Consider the following 18,531-nt stretch of genomic DNA (forward strand, 5'->3'; position numbering starts at 1 on the left):
CTGGAATCATGAATGGTATGCTAGCAGAGCTGTGTGAGGAGAAGGAAGTAGTTTGTGGATGTATGATGTGTTTGAGAGAAGAATGGAATTGTACAAGTGTGATGGGTTGAATCTGAATGGCTTTGGAGTGAATGCACAGGAGAAAGTGTTGCTAGATGGAAGTTCAGCGTGTGCTGCATGCACGAGATCAAAAGTAAGAGATGAAGTGAAAAATCAGGAGAGTGGTATTTAAGAGACAAGTGCTTGGCAGTGGAATTGATGTTACTGTGAGAGAAGAAGGAAGAATGATAGTGTAAGAGGAACAGGGAAATGGAGGGTGCCCTGAGGTGGACAGGGAGACATGGCATAGGAAGAGTGGATGTTGAAAGTGAATATCTGTATGGAGATGGAGTATATTGCAATGTGGGTGAAGAAGTTGAGACCCAGCGGATATATGTGATAAGTGGTGAAGAAATCACAACCAACCAGTGGCTTGGATAGAACTGATTATAGACCTAAAAATGAACTGCTGTATTTGTTTACAAATGCCAGAATTATCAGAAATGAGGCGGATGAAATGGTTTCAATGATTGAGTTTATTCGCCCCAAAATCATTGGAATATATGAAACAATGGTTGAATGTTAATAGTATAATCGTAACGTGAATAGAAATGGAAGGATACAGTATTTTTTGCAAGATAGAAAGGGCAAGAAGGGGGGAGGGGGCTGATGATAGCAACAGAATTAAGTCCACATAAGGTAGACATGAAAGAAAGAAATAGTGGTGCTGGTTATGAGGCAGTGTGGTGTAACGTGAAGTTGACAGGGAGGCATATTTAGCTGGATGTTGCTATAGGCCAGGGAATGTGGAGTGTGGTCAAGTGTCTCCTAAGCTTGATCATAATCACCAGCCTTATAATTCCACATGTATCCTTTCCTCACAGAAGTCTGCTTTGAACTATAGCATGGAATGAAGAGTTGAACGGTATAGAAATAAATGCTACTTGGGAACCTGACAAAGAAATACATAACAGCATCAATGTGTGAATGTATTCTGAAGGTCAAAAGGCAGAATAAGGTAGGTGTATAGAAGTACTTTGGAGGCAGTACATGATGAATAATTGCAATAATCAGTTTCAAGAATAGCATAAAGAACAAGCCAAGAGAGTGACTCAGTTAGTAAGGCAAACAAAAGTGCAGTATGAGAAGAAATTGGCAAATCAAGTGAAGAAAATCCCTAGAGAATTTTTAGATGGCAAGTAGAAGGAAGAATGATCATAGTAAGATGATGTTTTCTTGATGGACCTCTGATTTCAGTCAAGATTTCTCCATGATTGCAAGTCATAGAGAGTCCAGCTATTCCTGTCTTGGGCCTTTCTTCTCCATTTTCTTCCAACTTTCTTAATCATTGGGTCTTTTGGAGGTTTGTATTCTGTTTAGGATGACTCTGGCAAATATTTTATATATGTGTGTGTGATAATAGATGGGTCTGTAATTACTGATGTCTTCTTTATTACCTTTCTTGTGCAGAATTATGGTCTTTGATGTTTTCCATTCAGTAGGTAGTTTCCTTAATTGTATATATCGAGTAAATCTTTCTGCTAGAGCTTTAAAGAGTACTTGTTCACCCATTCCTCATATTTTATACCATCAATTCCTAGTGATTGGTCATTTTTCATGTGGCAGATAGCCATTTTTGCTTCTTCAGGTTAGGAAAGATGGTATTTCCAAAATTTCATCTAGTACTTGAGCTGTGGTTACTTCTTTAGATAAGTCAAGGTTCTCATAAAACGATTGTATTATTTTTTCCATTTCACCTCTGTTTGTGTGTCTGTTTCCTTGATTGCGATTGTCTATGAAGGCTGATGGTAGTGGTTGCTTTAGACTTATTTCTTTTTCTACTTCTTTCAGGCTACTGCAGAGCTTAGCTGCTTCTGCCAATTTTGTCATTCTATATATATTATAATTTTTGATGTTCTGTCTCAGTTGTTTAAAGATAATTTTATATTCTAAATGGTCTTTTCCTGTATCTTTCAGTATTCTTCTTTTCTTCAATAGGTCTATCGTTCTTGCTGATAGGTGTTCCCTGGTCTTAGGGGGAAGTTCATAGGAGGCTCTTTCTTTGCAGTTCAATAAATGGTTATTAAAGTTTGTTAAATCTTCGATGTCGTTTTTTAATTTCCAGTTGGTTTCTTCCACATTTTTTTCTAAATTCTTCTGAGTTTATCTGTTTTGAGCATTTTTATGGTGTTGGACTGTGCTCATATGCATTCTTCATTTTTTTAATGTATTTTGAGGGTGGCTCTTATTGGATGGTGGTCTGAATGAATATCACAATAGGTTTTTCCAATGATTTCAACATTTTTTACTATTCTTTTGCAATTTGTTAGAATGAAATCAATTTCATTTCTTGTCTCTCCATTTGGGGATTACCAAGTCCATCTTTTTCCAGTTCTCTTTTTTAAAAAAATATTCATAATGTAAAGTCTTTCTGCTTCAATAAATTCTGCCAGGAGTTCACCTTGTTCATTTCTTGCCCTTTCTCCCCACGGTTCAATGTATTTTTCTTCAGTAGATCCTGTATCAATCTTTCCAATGAAATCCCCACACACTATAGTGTATGTTTTTTTTTTTTTTTTCTGTAATGTTTCTCATAGGTGTTCATAGAAGTTTTCTATTTCTTCTTTGTCAGCTGTTGAAGTAGGTGCATAGACTATTATTATTTTTACTGATTCTCCTATTTTTAATTTTAGTGTTTCTAGTCATTCAGAATGGATTGTGCAAGAAATATTATTTTTAGTTAGCTTTTCGTTTATGATGAAGCCAACTCCTCCAGCCCTTGTAGCATTATCTAAAACTTGCAGGAAAATTTAGTTGCCACTGTTCCATTTTGCTGTTAATTAAGAGCTTCTTCAGGTTTCACAAATAGCAAGGACATCAAACTTTACATTTTGAAGTTCTCGAAACAGGAAATCAATATGGGAGTCGGAAGACAGAGTTTGAGTGTTGAAAGAACCAATAAAACGGTTGAATTTCCAGACTGTGGTCTACCTTCCTCTGCCAGATTCTTAGCACCTCCCTGCTCTTGCAGATTTCTCACCACCACCTTGGTGGGACTGCAGAGAGCTGCATAGGACTGTGGACCATTTTCTTCTTCTTGTACTTGCTGGCATCTTTAAAGTGATCTACAGCACTTCTCCTGACCATGGTTCCTTATCTGCTGCAGAAGACATTGTTGAGGTATTCAGTGATCAATTATAAAGGTGTTTCATCCTGATCAGGGTGGAATCATGAAGAACCTAAGTGTAGTGGGCACAAGAGAGGATGGCTTAAATGTGAGTGAGCAGGAGGTATTTGAGGAAATAAATAAATAACATTGATGTCAATAAGGCGATACGATTTGATTACATATCACCATTCATCTTAATGGAATGTTCCATGGAATTGGTATGCTTGTTTAATAAGAGTCTTACAACAGCACAGGTTTCAAGGGAGAGGAATGAAGGTAAAATTGTTCCATTGCAGAAAGGTGGTTTGTAATGATAAGGCTGTGTGGCCTTATCATCACAATTCAGATATATAAAAAGGCCAATCTGAATATCTAGAGTTGGCTTGAAAACTGCAGTATTCTTTGTGGTTATCAGTTTTAGTTTGTTAAGGGGAGATCATGTTTTATTAACTTATGTACTATAACAAGATGACAAATACCTTGGACGGGGAATATGCATATACAGTTCTTGTACTTGGATTTTGCAATAGCTTTTGATAAGCTCCTACATGACAAAGTATTAAATAATTGAAATCAATGGGATTGGATAACAGACTTCTGAGTTGGATCAGTGACTGGCTGTCAGATAGGTATCCAAGTTGTATATTCAGGTGCAGTATCCCATAAGAGGAAGGTCACTAGTGATGTACTGCAGGGCTCTGTGTTAGGACCATTGTTGTTCAATTTGTATATTAATGATATTGGGATAGGTTTAACTAGTTATATACAGCTGTTTGAAGATGATGCAAAATTGGGGAGAGCAATGCAAAGTGAAGCAGATGTTATAGCTATTCAAGGAGGACTTGAATAGCTCGCAGGAATGGGAAGGTAAGTGAAATGATGCAACGCAAAGTATGCACTTGGTGGGGAAACTTTAAAGGAGGTAGAGGAAATGAGAGATCTCGGAGTGGTGGTGGACAAGGACCTGAAATTCAGGGGCCACACTGCACAAGTTGTGAAGACATTACATTGGATAATGGCAATGATGCAGAGGATCCTGACATGCAGAAATAAAGAGGTTATGATGCCATTTTATAAGGCCTTGATCCAGCCTCATCTGGATTATTGTGCATAGATCTGGTTGCCAGGTTTTCATGGTGATGATATGTTGGAAAGGGTCCAGCAAAAGGTCACAAAAGTTGTCGGTTGTCTTTGGCATGTGGAATATGAGGACAGACTGAGAAAATGTAAATTGCAAAGCCTCGTGCATAGGAGGAAAAGGGGGGGGGGATATGATTGAGACATATAAGGTAGTCAGGGGTTGTTATCAGGTGTTGACATGGAAGAGGATTTTTTCAGAATGAGAGGGGGGGGGTAAAACAAAAGGCCACTGCTAGGAACTGTATAAAGAGGGTGTGAAGGTTCTTTGTATGGAGAGTGGTTGGTGAGTGGAATGCATTGCCTGAGTGTGTTGTGAATGTAGACACATTGAATCATTTTAAGGAAAGGTTGGATGAGCATTGTGTGTACCTGCCACGATGAGTCTCTGACTCTATGGAGGTTGGATGTTAATAATAATGATAGCAAAAAATGCATGAAAGCTGCTTGGTAGCTTACCACAGAGTTCTTGCAACAACAAGAACCACAGCTTCATACTCAGCTTATGCTTAAGTATGCAATAAATGTAAAACAGCATCAGCAAATCCAACTTCATAAAGACCAATAGCAGAAAACTGCATCCTGTTCAACTGGAAGCCATGTCTTTTTGTTTCTTATAAAAGGACCAGAAGACATGGCTGCAATTGCTGCTCACCTGCATTTCCAACTCTTTCTCTCTCTCTCTCTCTCCCCACCACGTACAGACAGCAATGGCACCACTATTACACTATCCCAAAATGAAGTTAACATCAGTTTTTCCTCCAACTCCTGGATAGAAGATGAAGACAAATTGCTTCCTTCCATGTCAGTAACTCATCACTGGATGCATCTTGTGGTGGACACTAAAAAGTCTTCTGATCCTGATGGCATCTCTCCATTCATACTCAAATGTTATGCACCAGAGCTAACTACTCTATCATCTATTCAATCTTCTGTATTCAGTTTGCACTTATCCCAACACATGGAAGCAAGCAAACATATATTCAACCTATTCCAAACAAAAGATATAAAAGTCTGCTATCCAACTACTGACCAATTATGAACTCAATGCTCTCCTGAAGAACAAATCATCTAAGAAAAAATGGAAGAGTTTAAAAACAAGGATCACACCATGGTGATTTACTTGCAAACTCTGAAGAAAATATTAACTGATTCAAGCAGAGAGGCATTTGGCGAAGCTATTTGCAAGGTTAGAAAAATTAGAACTGAATGTAAACACAAGAAATTAAAGAGGCAGTTCAAGGAAAGAAAAAACATATCGAAATTCCTAGAAAGTAAGTTGGCAGATGTCTGAGAAAACAAAAAATATATAAGAGAGATGCTTTGTGTAAAAGTAGCTAACAAAACTCATGGGAAGACTTTGGTAATAACATTGAAGATAATTATCAGGAAGGTGTAAAAATATTCAAGATACTATCAAAAATGTCCAGAAATGGAAAAAAAGAGTATTGTTATCAGAGATGATAATGGTGACATAGAAATTAAAGATAAATATATTCTAGATGTCTGGATTAATTACTTTGAAAGAATGCTGGATGAAACAAACAGTGACACACAGTGGTAGAAAACTTGCATGAGGAATATAACTATAACTTGCTTTCATGTATTCAAAATTAAGTGGATATTGAATACCACGTTATTTCTTAGCCGAATAAGAAACTCAAAGATAGGAAATGTAATCTAAGAGTTTCATGCCGAATATAGAAAACTATATAAAGATCGGCGAGTCCAAGCATAGTGCAATGCTAGGGTGCACTACCAGGTGTTGCACTACCAGGTAGTGCACCCTAGCATTGCACTACCAGGTGTTGGTAGTGCAATGACTCGTAGTAAATATAATCTAAGAGTTTCATGCTGAATATAGAAAACTATATAAAGATCAGCGAGTCCAAGTGTAAGCCAACACCTGGTAGTGCAATGCTAGGGCGACTCGTAGTAAAGGTGGAGTAAGCTCCGATCGCTACTCAGACTGGTTTCGACCTTTTTTGAGGTCTCATCAATGAGTAGGTAGACCTAGATGTAATACTAAGGTTTCAATTTTACTTTGCCAAAGTAAAGCCTATAATAAATTTAGTTTAATCCTTTATCCAAGTGTAAGCAAACAAAGTTTACGGCTGGAAATATCTTCAGGACTGAGCTAAGGTGGTGCAACACCAGGAAACTCCGAGCAAAGGTGGACAAAGTTCTCATCACTCCTTGTCTCAGTATCTCCCATAATGCAAAGCACATCTCCTTGAAGACATGTATACAAGTATCCCTCGATAAACGTGGTTAATTAATCCCTTGATGTTACCGCGTATATAAAAATCGCGTTAATCAAATCTAATAATCAATGGTAAAAATTACAATTCATCCATGATCGATTACTGTATTAATAATTCATTTTATATGATACTTTTTTTAGGAAAGATAAAAAATGAATGCAAAGTAAATGTTTAATAAATACTTTATCTACATTATTTACTGCAATTTTTTTATCAAAAAAAAGTTATCAAGAGTCGTTTGCACAGTTTTAGATTTTTTCTTATCGGCATAAATTCTACAATAACAAGCAAAATGACTCTCCAGACCTCGGCAAACAAGCCATGAAACATAAAGAAAAAACACTGCAAATATAATACATGATGGTATAAATTAAGTTAATATTGAATCCAACATTATTTCATAGCCAAATATAGAAACTACAAGAGTTTTGTGCAGAATATATAGAAACTGAAAGTTTTGGCAGATGAAAGCATAAGCAACCTTATGGGCAACTTGTAGTAAAGGTGGAGTAAGCTCCTGATCACTTTCCTTAGTATTTTCCATAATGTAAAGCACATCTCCTAGATGACATGTATGATAAATAAGCCTTTAGCTCTCTATTTCACTAATACTTGATGGTTTATTTATTTTCAGTTACAATCTAGAAATTATTGAAAAAAGAATAAAAAAAAAACAACTAAACCATACTATACTGACATCAGAGATCGTGGTGTCTCTCAGATACAATTTACTGTCAAATATCACAAACCTTTACATAACGTGTTAAACCAAACTGACAGCAAAAAACAGTGCGGAATATCACTCGTACCATATGAATGCACAGCTACTCATGACCTCCAAGCTATACACTGAATTGTAAGAATAATTATATTAAATATTTTGCATGTATCTGTCAGATCAACTGTGAGCTCTGCAGGGTTAAAGGTGCGTTAATCAAAATTCTTGCCGCGTATATCAAGGGATTGCCACCATTAATTTCGCCGTATGAATCAAATCCTGTGTTAAGCAAAACTGTGTTAAGCAAGGGATACCTGTACTGCTATGCATTAAGGGAAGTGCCACTACCCAGACCAGTTTTGACCTTTATTGAGGTCTCGTCAGTGGGTTCACAACTTGTATAGGTAAATATGACCTTTCCTATTGCTTCTGCCTTAGTATCTCCACGTTTGGGTCTGGTTGTGTGGTGCACATGCATGTTTTTTTAATGCGACTCCCTCCCATAAAATGGTGTAAGGTTATGGTAACGAGTTGTAAAAGGTTTTATTATTTTATATATGAGGTCTTGGTTTGATTCTTGCTGTGACCAGAGGAATCTTTATATTGGCTTTTTCCATGTCAGATGAGTAAGTCGATCTCATGTGTAGGCAGCAGGGCTTTTTCTCCAGAAACTTGGGTTTTCATCCTGCATATAGGCAAACTGGACAAGAGAACACAGGCAATTTACAAACAGAAAATAATGTTAATGGTGTTGTGTGTACATGGTGAATAGTGTTGTTTTTTGTAGATGGAGGATTAAATAGTGGAGTGAGTAGAGGTGTCATGTAATAATATATATATATATATTACATAATCCAGAAATCTTACTTTACATGGAACTTTTTCAAGCTACTTTGCTTTCAATAAGTAGGGTAGTAGTCTTGCACCAGGTGATGAGATTCAACTTTCACCTAAAGACATTAACAAACATCCATGTTCACAGTAGAATCCTAACCTGCAACCTCATGGTATATACATTCAGCCAAGCAGGCTGGTATAAGATCAGGCAATTAGTCAACACAAGGTTCACTACTGACAGTTTCTCTCTCTCTCTTGCAGCACTGAGTTAGTCATTTTCAGGACAGATGTCCTGAGGTTTTCCAAAACTAGATGCAGGTTTTCCCTTTATAAACATAAACCAATGTACAATGGAAATTGGTAATAGTGTTACACAGAGTAAAAATATAAAACTTATCTAACTTTAATTACATATTTCTCTATAGATCTAAATCCTAACAATAATTATATATTTTGTCCAAACACTTCTTGAATGTAGAGATGGTTCTTTCGTCTTCTGTAAAGAAGAAAGATAGACAAAGAACAGAACAAAAGAAAACATCTTATTAAACCTGACAATATTTTAATTTTTGTTAATTATTCTATGGTCATATAATCCAAAAAGATAACCTTGGGTGATTTAAGGTATTGACTTGGTATTCAATTATGGACAGCATCAAATAGAGGTGCCTCATCAAAAGAAGATTGTTGAAGTTGTCACTTATAAGTGGATAGAAAACATGAAGTAGGTAATTGAAGTTTTTACAGTTGCTACATCAATTTACAACATTTACTTACAACCTGTTCAATATTCAATTATGGACAGCATCAAATAGAGGTGCCTCATCAAAAGAAGATTGTTGAAGTTGTCACTTATAAGTGGATAGAAAACATGAAGTAGGTAATTGAAGTTTTTACAGTTGCTACATCAATTTACAACATTTACTTACAACCTACATCGTTTTCATTATTAATGGACTTCTGGTAGAAATCGATTAAAAATGCTAATGATAATAACAATAACATTAACTTAAGATTTTACAAATATATGAGTATGTATAATTTATCAAAAAGTAATATGATGAGAATGATACCATTATATTTCACATAGCTATAAGATTAAGGCCTTCATTTGATGGGCAACATCTTGAAGTAGGACAGCTTGACTTGGGGATAGTTTGATGAAAACATCTTCAGTAATAAGTCTCCATCCCATCATTGGCTAAAAGAACAGAAAAAAAAAAGTTTTTCACTCTTTTCCTTTTTACAGTAAACTGCTACCTTATTTATGACAATTCCCACATTTATTCACTGGAATAATTAATGATATAAAAAGCTGTTATGAAGCTCATGATAAATTTATTGTTTTATTTTTCCAAATATCCATCTTCAGATGAAATGTAGATTGCTACACTACAAAACAAAATTTTAATTATAGCAACAGTTAATAAATACTTCTCATTTTAAAAAAAAGTTTTTCCATTTTTAGTTTTTCCATTTTTACCACAGATCTGCCACTTCCTTAGTCAATCTTTTCTGGACACTCAAATGTGTCCAGAAAAGATATGTGTGTGTGCAGAGTAATTCTCCTGTGGCCTGATGATGGTTTTGTACAATGTGTGACTCTTAAAATTGGATATGTGTTCCACAGTTACCACTTCCAAATACCTTGAATGTGAAAGTTCACATTTCATCAAACCAGTAGCTTCATGCTCTCGCTCAGAGTCCATTGAGATCCTCCTGTAAAGCCACAACATCTGCTATACCCCACATAATTTTTCCTAACTTTACAAACAATTACATATTTCCAGTTTAAAACCCATCTGAAACAATTACATATTTCCAGTTAAACTGAGAGATAATGAGGGAACTGGAATGAAGAAGAACAGGGAAATAATAATGCTCTGAAACACGATTCTGACATCACTTTCTAAGAGAATGAATAAGATAATTAATACATTGAATATAAGAAGTAAATAAGCAAGACAGTGAGTAGTGGTTGTGGGAACAATTGATTTGGTTGGACATAAGGAAAATAGAAGTATGGAAGTTAGTGAGAAGAGTGAAAAATAACTGTGTGGTAGGAAAGGTTGTCAGGATGTTGCTAAAGTATGACAATGTCGAGTTGAGATGGAGAGCAAGAATCATGCTAGCAGAGCTATGTGGAATATAGTTTGTAGAATGTGGCATGCATTTGAGGAAGAATGAAATTAAAAAAAAAAAGTGATGGACTGCATTTGAATGAGTTTGGCACAAGTCAACTGAAAAGACTCTTGCTACAATAAAGTGCAATGATTAATGTGAGCAAAAGATCAGAGGAAGTAAGAGGTGAAGTTAAAGATCAGGAGAGTGAAATGGATGAGACTACAGTGAAATGTAGTCTCATCAATTAATTTTTTCATTAACATTAATTTGTTAATGAAAAAATTAGTGTGAGAGATGAATGAATGGAACTGTAAGAGGGACAAGGAAACATGGAAGGAGAGTGGATATAATTAGTGGTGACTGTGTGCATGGGAATGATCAGGATGGCCTGGTACATGAGGGAGTAGTTGAGTCTGAAGAGATAAATGGAGTAAGTTGTGATAAAGGTGTTTGGGCAAGAGCAGGTATGTTGGAGAAATCCCAACTAACTGTAATGGGTAGGACTAGTATAGACTTAAAAGTGAACTACTGCGTTTATTTGCAAATGCGAGGAGCATCAGGAAGATGAAAGATGAAATTGTTTCACTGATTGAGTTTATTTGCTTCAAAATTGTTGGAATAAGTGAAACCCAATGATATTCTAAAGGAAACAGAAATGGAAAGGTATGTTGTTTTTCAAGGATACAAAGAACAAGAAGGGAGGAGGGTGCTGCAAATGATATCATTATTATGTCTGCATACAGTATGGCATGAGGTGGAAGTTGACAGGAAGAGATATTTAGTTGGGTGTTGCTATAGACCAGGAAATGTGGAAGGTGATGATGAAATGTATAAGCAACTTGGGTTAGTGAACAGGGGAAGCATTATAGATGATTTTAATTGTGGTAATTAAATTAAAGATGCCAAGAAATTATATTCTTGTTTAATCCTTTATCCAAGTGTAAGCAAACAAAGTTTGTTCATGAAATATTTTCACGACTAGGCTACTTGTATATAGACTTCACAATAATTGCCTTAGTATCACATAATGCAAATCACACATAATTTTAGGTATAAAATTAATTGTGGTTAGGGCACTTATTCAGACTGGTTTCAACCTTCATTGAGGCATTCATTGGTTCAAGGTAAACTCATCATAAACTCAGTGACTAATGGTAAATCATCCTGTTGTCATTACCATCCTTTATCCTTTTGTAACCTCAATCCTTATTTGCAAGAATTTTATCCTGCTTCCTTACATATATGAATGTTCAAGAAAGGGGACTTAAAATCCTCAACTCTTAAAAGGAGATACAGAACCTACAGAAAGAAGCATAGTAGTATGATATGAGTGTCCCTTATGTTACAGAGAATAGATTGTTGACAACAGAGCAGCTCAAAGCAATCATCCCCTAATAGGCTTATCTCAAGATGTAGGAATCTGATAACCAAGACAAACATATGTTTGGCCAGACTTGCTTAACCACCCAACACGTATATATACATCCAGGTTACCATGGATGTGAAGTGCATATTAAAATTGTAATACCATTGATATTACATTGAAATATATCATGGATACAAAGTGTAGTGGAGTGATGTATTTTATCCATATTGACGGTGACGTGGTTAAATGCTATCGACATTAGTTATTTGTTCTTTTTTTTCCCCATACTTTCAATAAGTGAAATTTAATTTTGTTGATGAGTAAAATGTATATTCTATGTTTGGCTCTTAACTGGCAGTAGAGAACTTGATCTAATGTGGGTGTTGGGATTTGTAGTTTGTTAGCCATCTCCAGATGTTAGTTAGCCATCTTTATCCAGAACTGGTGGGCTGCAGGACAGGATTAGAAGAAATGTTCAATCATCTCAAAACAACCCCACCTACCCACCCACCCACCCACACACTGCAAAAGAGAATTGTACTGCATGCACTTGACCCAGTTTACCAGGAGGGAGCCACATTATTACCCTCCAAGGCCAGATTATGCCATGATGGGGTATCTCTACTAAGCTTCTTCAAGGCTGTTTTGATATTGGTTGTGATGTCCGGATAAGATTAAAGAGAAAACTGATGGAAGAGGTTGAAAAAATGCCAGTAAATCTTCTGAGGTTTGCAAGTTTGTGTGATAGACATACAAACTTGCAAACCTCAGAAGATTTACTGGCATTTTTTCAACCTCTTCCATCAGTTTTTCAACCTTAAGGTGCCACAAACACGTATAGATGCTAGTGCTTTGTAAATGACCTGTAAAGTAGTACCTAAATATTTGACTTAAGGTGGGCAAGGCATAGCCATCCCAATCTGTAGGTAAGAATAACAAATCCTTATCTGTTTCTTGTGTTTGGAAATTCCAGAAGTAATTTAAGAATCTTTCATACATTATTGCTTCTCATTCTTCATTTATGTCTGTGTTATTTACAATATAATGGATAGCAGGGAATATTATAGTTTTTAGTGCAGGTTACTCCTCTAATAGCAGATCATTGTTGGACTTTTTCCATTAATGGTTCTATAGCTCTCAGTCTAGGCAAAGAGTAGGGGACCTAGAGGTCATCCCTGTCTGACCCCTCTGCATACTGGAATGGGATCAGACAGGAAGCCATTGACCAACATTTTTGTTGTAGTCTTTCTGTATATTTCCATTATGACCTGGATAAATAGAGAGCCATTCTAAGACAGTAAAATATGTTGTAGGTATGTTGCCTGCTGTCAAAGGCTTTATTTAGATCTATTGATAATAGTGTGTAGGCAACTTTCATACTGGTTAACTAAATAGATAACATCCCTGATTAGAAATAAATTGAATTCATTTATTCTTCTGGGAAACCCATAAATTTGTGTACTTTGAACCAATTCTTTTAAATGATGTTTAATTCTGGTGTTTAAAATTTTCCTGGAGATTTTATAATTGGTGTCCATTAATGCTATGAGGCTCCAGCTGGTGATAAGTGATGTATTCCTTCCTTTTTTCTTTGAGATGAGAGCTGAGATGGTTGTTTTAAACTCTCCACAAACTTTTCAGGGATATCTTCATGTATCAAAAAGTTGTTAAAGATCATGATTAGGAGCATGAATTTCCAGATGTTATGGTGTATTTCCATTCCCAATTGGTCAAGTCCTTCCCTTTTTTGGAACGTTTGAAAGCAGTTTTTGTATCCATTAAAACTGAATGGTGATTTGTAAGGGCTTTAATAGACTCAGTTAAGTAGAGTATTGCTTTTCTGAGGATTTGAAAAAAAAAAGCTGCTTACAGTGGGCATAGAAAGGCCTTTGAAACATCCTCAGTACTTGTAAGATCTTGATTAGTGCACCTGATTTTCTGATAATTTTTTCTTCTTGGGGTCTTGTCATTTGTTTGCTATAGAAAGCAGCAGAGGGGGTTATCTGCAGTTCTTAGATGTAATCTAACTTCTTACCTAACCTAACTCAGAACCTAACCTAAAATCTAAAGTCAATTTCTTCTACTTTCTTTTCCCTTTCTAGTTCTTCTGTATTTGTGTACTGATTTCTCTTATAACAGCTTAATGGCTTGGCAGTTACTTCCATATCTTTGAGCATTTACAAACTAATGTAGTTCTCTGTATAGTTCGCAGAGGTATTGACTTTGTCTGAAAGCCCTTTCCTGCCCACACTACTTTTCCCAATTCCAGGTACTGGAGTTTCATTCAGCATATATGTTGCCTAGTCAGTTGTTAAAAATTTCTGGGAAGTTACCCAGCACCCTCCAAAGACCTTGACCAGTTGTCACTTTGACTTTAATGTCTTGGTTGATTGGGACAAGTTTGTGATCTGATATGTTGGTACTTTGTATTAAATTGATATGGCTTATATCAATTTGGACCTATTTAACTTCATTTTGAGATTTGTGGATAGGTAAATCTTGTCCAGGGAGGTTTTGGTTGGACCTAGACAGTTTGACCAACTTCTGTGTAATTGGGATTTTTCTTCCTCCATAGATCCAACAGGTTCATGTTTTCACAGAAGATTTTTAGGCCTAAAGAAGATCCAAAAGGCTTCATTTTGGTGATGTAAAATTATACAGGCAAAGTGGTTATTAAATCCAACATTATTTTAAAGCTGAATGTTTGTAGAAACCATGAAAGTTTCATAAGTTGACCTGAGAGCTTTTACACACAGACTGAGAGTTCACTTATGAAAAATACATTTCTCTGACACTTCGATTTCCTTACTGAATTAGAATTTTTGCTCTCTTAAGGTTTCTGAAGAGAACCAACCAGTTCGAAACAGCTGTCAGGCCAGTGAACCTTTTATCAAATGGACTAATAAAATTATATAAATTAAGTGGATATTAAATCCAACATTATTTCAAAGCCAAATACAGAAACTATGAAAGTTTTGTGTGAAAATGTTGGATTTAAAATCCACTTAATTTATATAATTTTGCATCGCAAAGTGAAGCCTTTTGGCTCTTTATTTTTAGTAAAGGACTAATAAAAGGCAAATATATGGACGCTTGGGCAGCATCCATGTCTTTTAAGTAGTCCATACTAAGACAACTCGAGGATCCCGAGGATTGTATTCTTGTAAGCTCTCAGGTCAACTTACGAAACTTTCATGGTTTCTACAAACATTTGACTTTGAAATAATGTTGGATTTAATATCCACTTTGCCTATGTAATTTTACATCGTCAAAATGAAGCAATTTGGCTCTTTTTTTAGTAATCAATGCTAAAAGATTATTCTCTTGGCCGTAGTGAAAAACTGCTATTTTGTGAGATAGTATCCTATGGATGGGACTCAATATTAGATTAGTGTGTTGAATAGGTGACTTTCTGTCAGCTGGGTATCCTGGAAGTGGACAGTCACTAATGTTGTGCCATGGGGGGGGGTCTGTTTTGGAGCCATGGTTGATAGGGGAATAATAATAGTGGGTTTAACTGGAGATGTACACCTAAACATGATGCAAAATTAGAAAGAACAATGAGGAATGAAGCAGATGTCATAGCATTACAGGAGCATGTGAATAGACTATATGAGTGGGCCACTGAGTGGAATTATTAGTTTAGTGTTGCAATGTGTAAGATTCTGAAATCTGTAGGCAATGATGGGATGCAAAGTATACACTTGGTGAGGAAATGCTGAGGGAGGTTATGAAGGATGGCGAGGCTAAGGACCTGAAGTTCAGATGTCAGTTTGCACAAGTTGTGAGATCAAATTATGACAATGATACAAAGAATCCTGTCAGGCCCTTATATGGATTATTAAACACATATTGGTTAAGCTGATTTTCATGGTGATAAGGATATATTAGAAAGCATCCAGAGAAGATTGACTAAAATAGTAAGTGGTCTTTGGAATGTGAGGTATGAAATCAGATTTTGGTAATGCAGTTTGCAAAGCCTCATGAACAGCACGAGAAGAGTAGATAGGGCAGACCATTAAGTTGATGAGGGATTGTTATCCAGTAAATATCTAAGAAACTGTTCATAGATTGGGTAGGGGGGGAGGCTAGAACAATAGGTCATTCCTGGAAATTGTATAAGGAGAGCGAGTGAGTAAGGATCAGGTTCTTTGCATGGAGTGGTTGGTGAGTGGAATGCATTGCCTCACAGTATGGTGAAAGTGGACACTATGAATGAGTTTATAGCACAGTTTGATGAGCTTTGTACATAACAGTGTGTATCCTGATGAGACTTTTGACTCTATAGAGTCTGGAGTTAACAATATCAGTAAACTGTCATGTGGTAGTGTATTGAGATTTTTGAAAAACAAATATACAAAATAAATATACCACTTTATTATGCATCTCATTTGTTCAATTTCTTAGTCCCTGTGTTGTAATACTTATGGACTGCTTGAACACAATCTCACGAACAACAAAGTCATTCTGAAGACTTCTGTAACCAGTTCTGGATGCTAGACATTGATGTCTAGCATCCAGAACTGGTTACAGAAGTTGTGATGGAGATGACAACTTCTCTGTCATCTCCATCACAACTCCAAACATTCAGGCTGGCTTAGAGTTCAAAGTCTGAGTCTTAAATCTCCTTTGTCTAACAGAGCAATTTTGCCTTCTTTTCATTCCTTTGGAGTTTTCCTGTTGCAAATTATTAATTATTTGCAACAGACAAAGCTGTGCTAATTCACAGGAACATTCTTTTAAGACATAGATATAAGCCATAGTGTCCTACTGCCTTATTAAGATCAAGTTTGCTTAATTCTTCGTGTACTTCCTGTCCACACACCATCAATCTCTCCTCCACCATTTCTTCAACACGTTTGCTCCATCAGACTTACGAGGAAGAAATAATGCCCATTGAATACCTTGACTATATCATCGGCAGTGATTATGAATCTATCATTTTCATCTATTTAATGAATACGGAAGGAATATATTTCTAATATAATCCTTCCATGTTTGTTCTTTCTTTTTTTGCCCATGTATTGAAAGAACTTCAAGGATTTTTCTTGGCATAATAGCAAACTGTTGCTCATACTTATGAAGTCATCACCTTCCTAGTCTGCAATTTTTTCTCCTATTCGAGACTACATGCTTAATCTCTTTAGTCACATATTTTAAGCCTATCTTATTTAACCTCACTTCGGAATGCATTCAGAACATGCTGTTAAATAGGCTTTGGTCAGCACCCATGCAATAAATAAGTTGATTGGCAATCTCCCTTCTGCTAACTCTCATTGCATCCTATGACTTCTGTTTTCTACCATCATCAAAATCATCAAATTCCTAATATGGGCCACTGGGAGGGGTGGAGCAGTGCAGGATAATGAGACTGTACTACATGAAAAGATTACATCATTACTAACTTCATATCGGCAATTTTCCTCCAAATTAACCTGTTCTACGTCAGGACTTCAATATTAGCAAATTGTGTATTTCAATATTTAGAGCATTTATTGCTATATCAATCCACCAAGATCTTGGTCTTCCTCCAGGTCTTTTTTCTGCTATCTTGGCAAAAAAAAACACTTCTTTTGGTAACGTCTCCTCTCCCATTCTGTTTAAGTGACAATACCACTTAAGATTAGCTCTGCTCACACATTCCTGAATGCTAACAATCTTCCCAATATCCTCATTTTTAATATGATTCTGCCATTGATATCATTATGTTCATTCTTCTAATTTTTCACAGCACTCTCATATCTGTAGTCTCCAGCCTTTGTGAAGTGTTTTATTTCTAACCCAGCTCTCAGATGCATAATAAAAAATTGATTTGAACACTGTTTGTATACCTGTAGTTTAGTGTGTTCTGACTAATTTCTCTATTATTCCATATAAATTTATTCAGCTGACTTCCCACAATACCAACTTGGTTAATTCTGTTGTTTATTTACATATTTAATTTGCCACCTTTGCTACAAATTGTGTCTAAAGAGCTGAATTTTACTTGTTCTAGTTTCTTTATTCAGGATACAGTTGATTTTTTTTTTTTTATATTTCTGCCTGTCTTCATCTATTTTTATTATTGCTGATTTCACACCAAATTTATTACAGCAGTTATTCAATTTAGTCAGGGAATTCTATAAACTTGTACTGGGATTTATTTAGAAGTATAACATCATATGAATAAAGTAAAGAGATGAAATTAACATCTCTAATTTTGATATCAGGTTTAATGTCACTTTCCTTCAATATAGATGATGAATAACAGTGGGGAGAATGTATATCCTTATGACATCTGATTTAACATCAATCCATCTTCCTATACCTCCTGGAATTCTTACTGTTCACTTACAACTCGATTATAGAATATCTATTGCCCAATATAACATCTGATTCATACCATATGACTGCAGCTTTTGAACAGCTTTTTAGATCTACAAAACTTAGGTACAGATGCTTTTTATATTTCCATGATTTCTCAACTATTTGTCTTAATGTGAAAATCTGATCATGACCTCTGTTTAGTCTGAACCCAGCTTATTTTTCTCTAAGTTTCTCTTCCGTAATTTTTCTAAGCCTTTTCTCAAATATGCCTACATACATTTTACCTAATATTCAGTAGGGAAATTCCTTTGTAATTCTCCATTCAGTTTTATTTCTCTGTTTATCAAAGTCATCCCATGACTTTTGCTTAGCTAGTTTAACACTGTGCTTCATTTTCTCACATTTTTCTCTATATTCCCTATAAGCACAATCTGAGTTACTTGCCAGGAACTTTCAATACACTTCCTGACTGCCTCTTTAACTTCTTTAGTCCATCACAGAGTTCTGCTTTTTCTATCCTTGAAGACAACCTCATCAAATGTCTCTCTGGCTGAATTAGTCCATGTTTTCA

The 18,531-nt window shown here is 35.8% G+C and overlaps 1 protein-coding gene across 1 annotated transcript in view; it reads right to left on the reverse strand.

Annotated features, from left to right (window-relative positions):
* LOC150110639 (transient receptor potential cation channel subfamily M member-like 2) overlaps window positions 1–18,531 on the reverse strand; it is a 658,320-nt gene that overhangs the window by 12,188 nt on the left and 627,601 nt on the right. Inside the window, exon 30 of the mRNA XM_090403554.1 lies at window positions 9,238–9,365. Within this exon, the coding sequence (XP_090259680.1) occupies window positions 9,255–9,365 (111 nt within the window). The 3' untranslated portion in view covers window positions 9,238–9,254. The remainder of the gene's footprint in view (window positions 1–9,237; window positions 9,366–18,531) is intronic.

The sequence above is a fragment of the Typopeltis vanoorti genome, chromosome 1 (genome assembly GCF_054136105.1).
Source record: "Typopeltis vanoorti isolate ZY-2024b chromosome 1, IOZ_Tvanoo_1.0, whole genome shotgun sequence".
Classification (NCBI taxonomy): domain Eukaryota; kingdom Metazoa; phylum Arthropoda; class Arachnida; order Uropygi; family Thelyphonidae; genus Typopeltis; species Typopeltis vanoorti.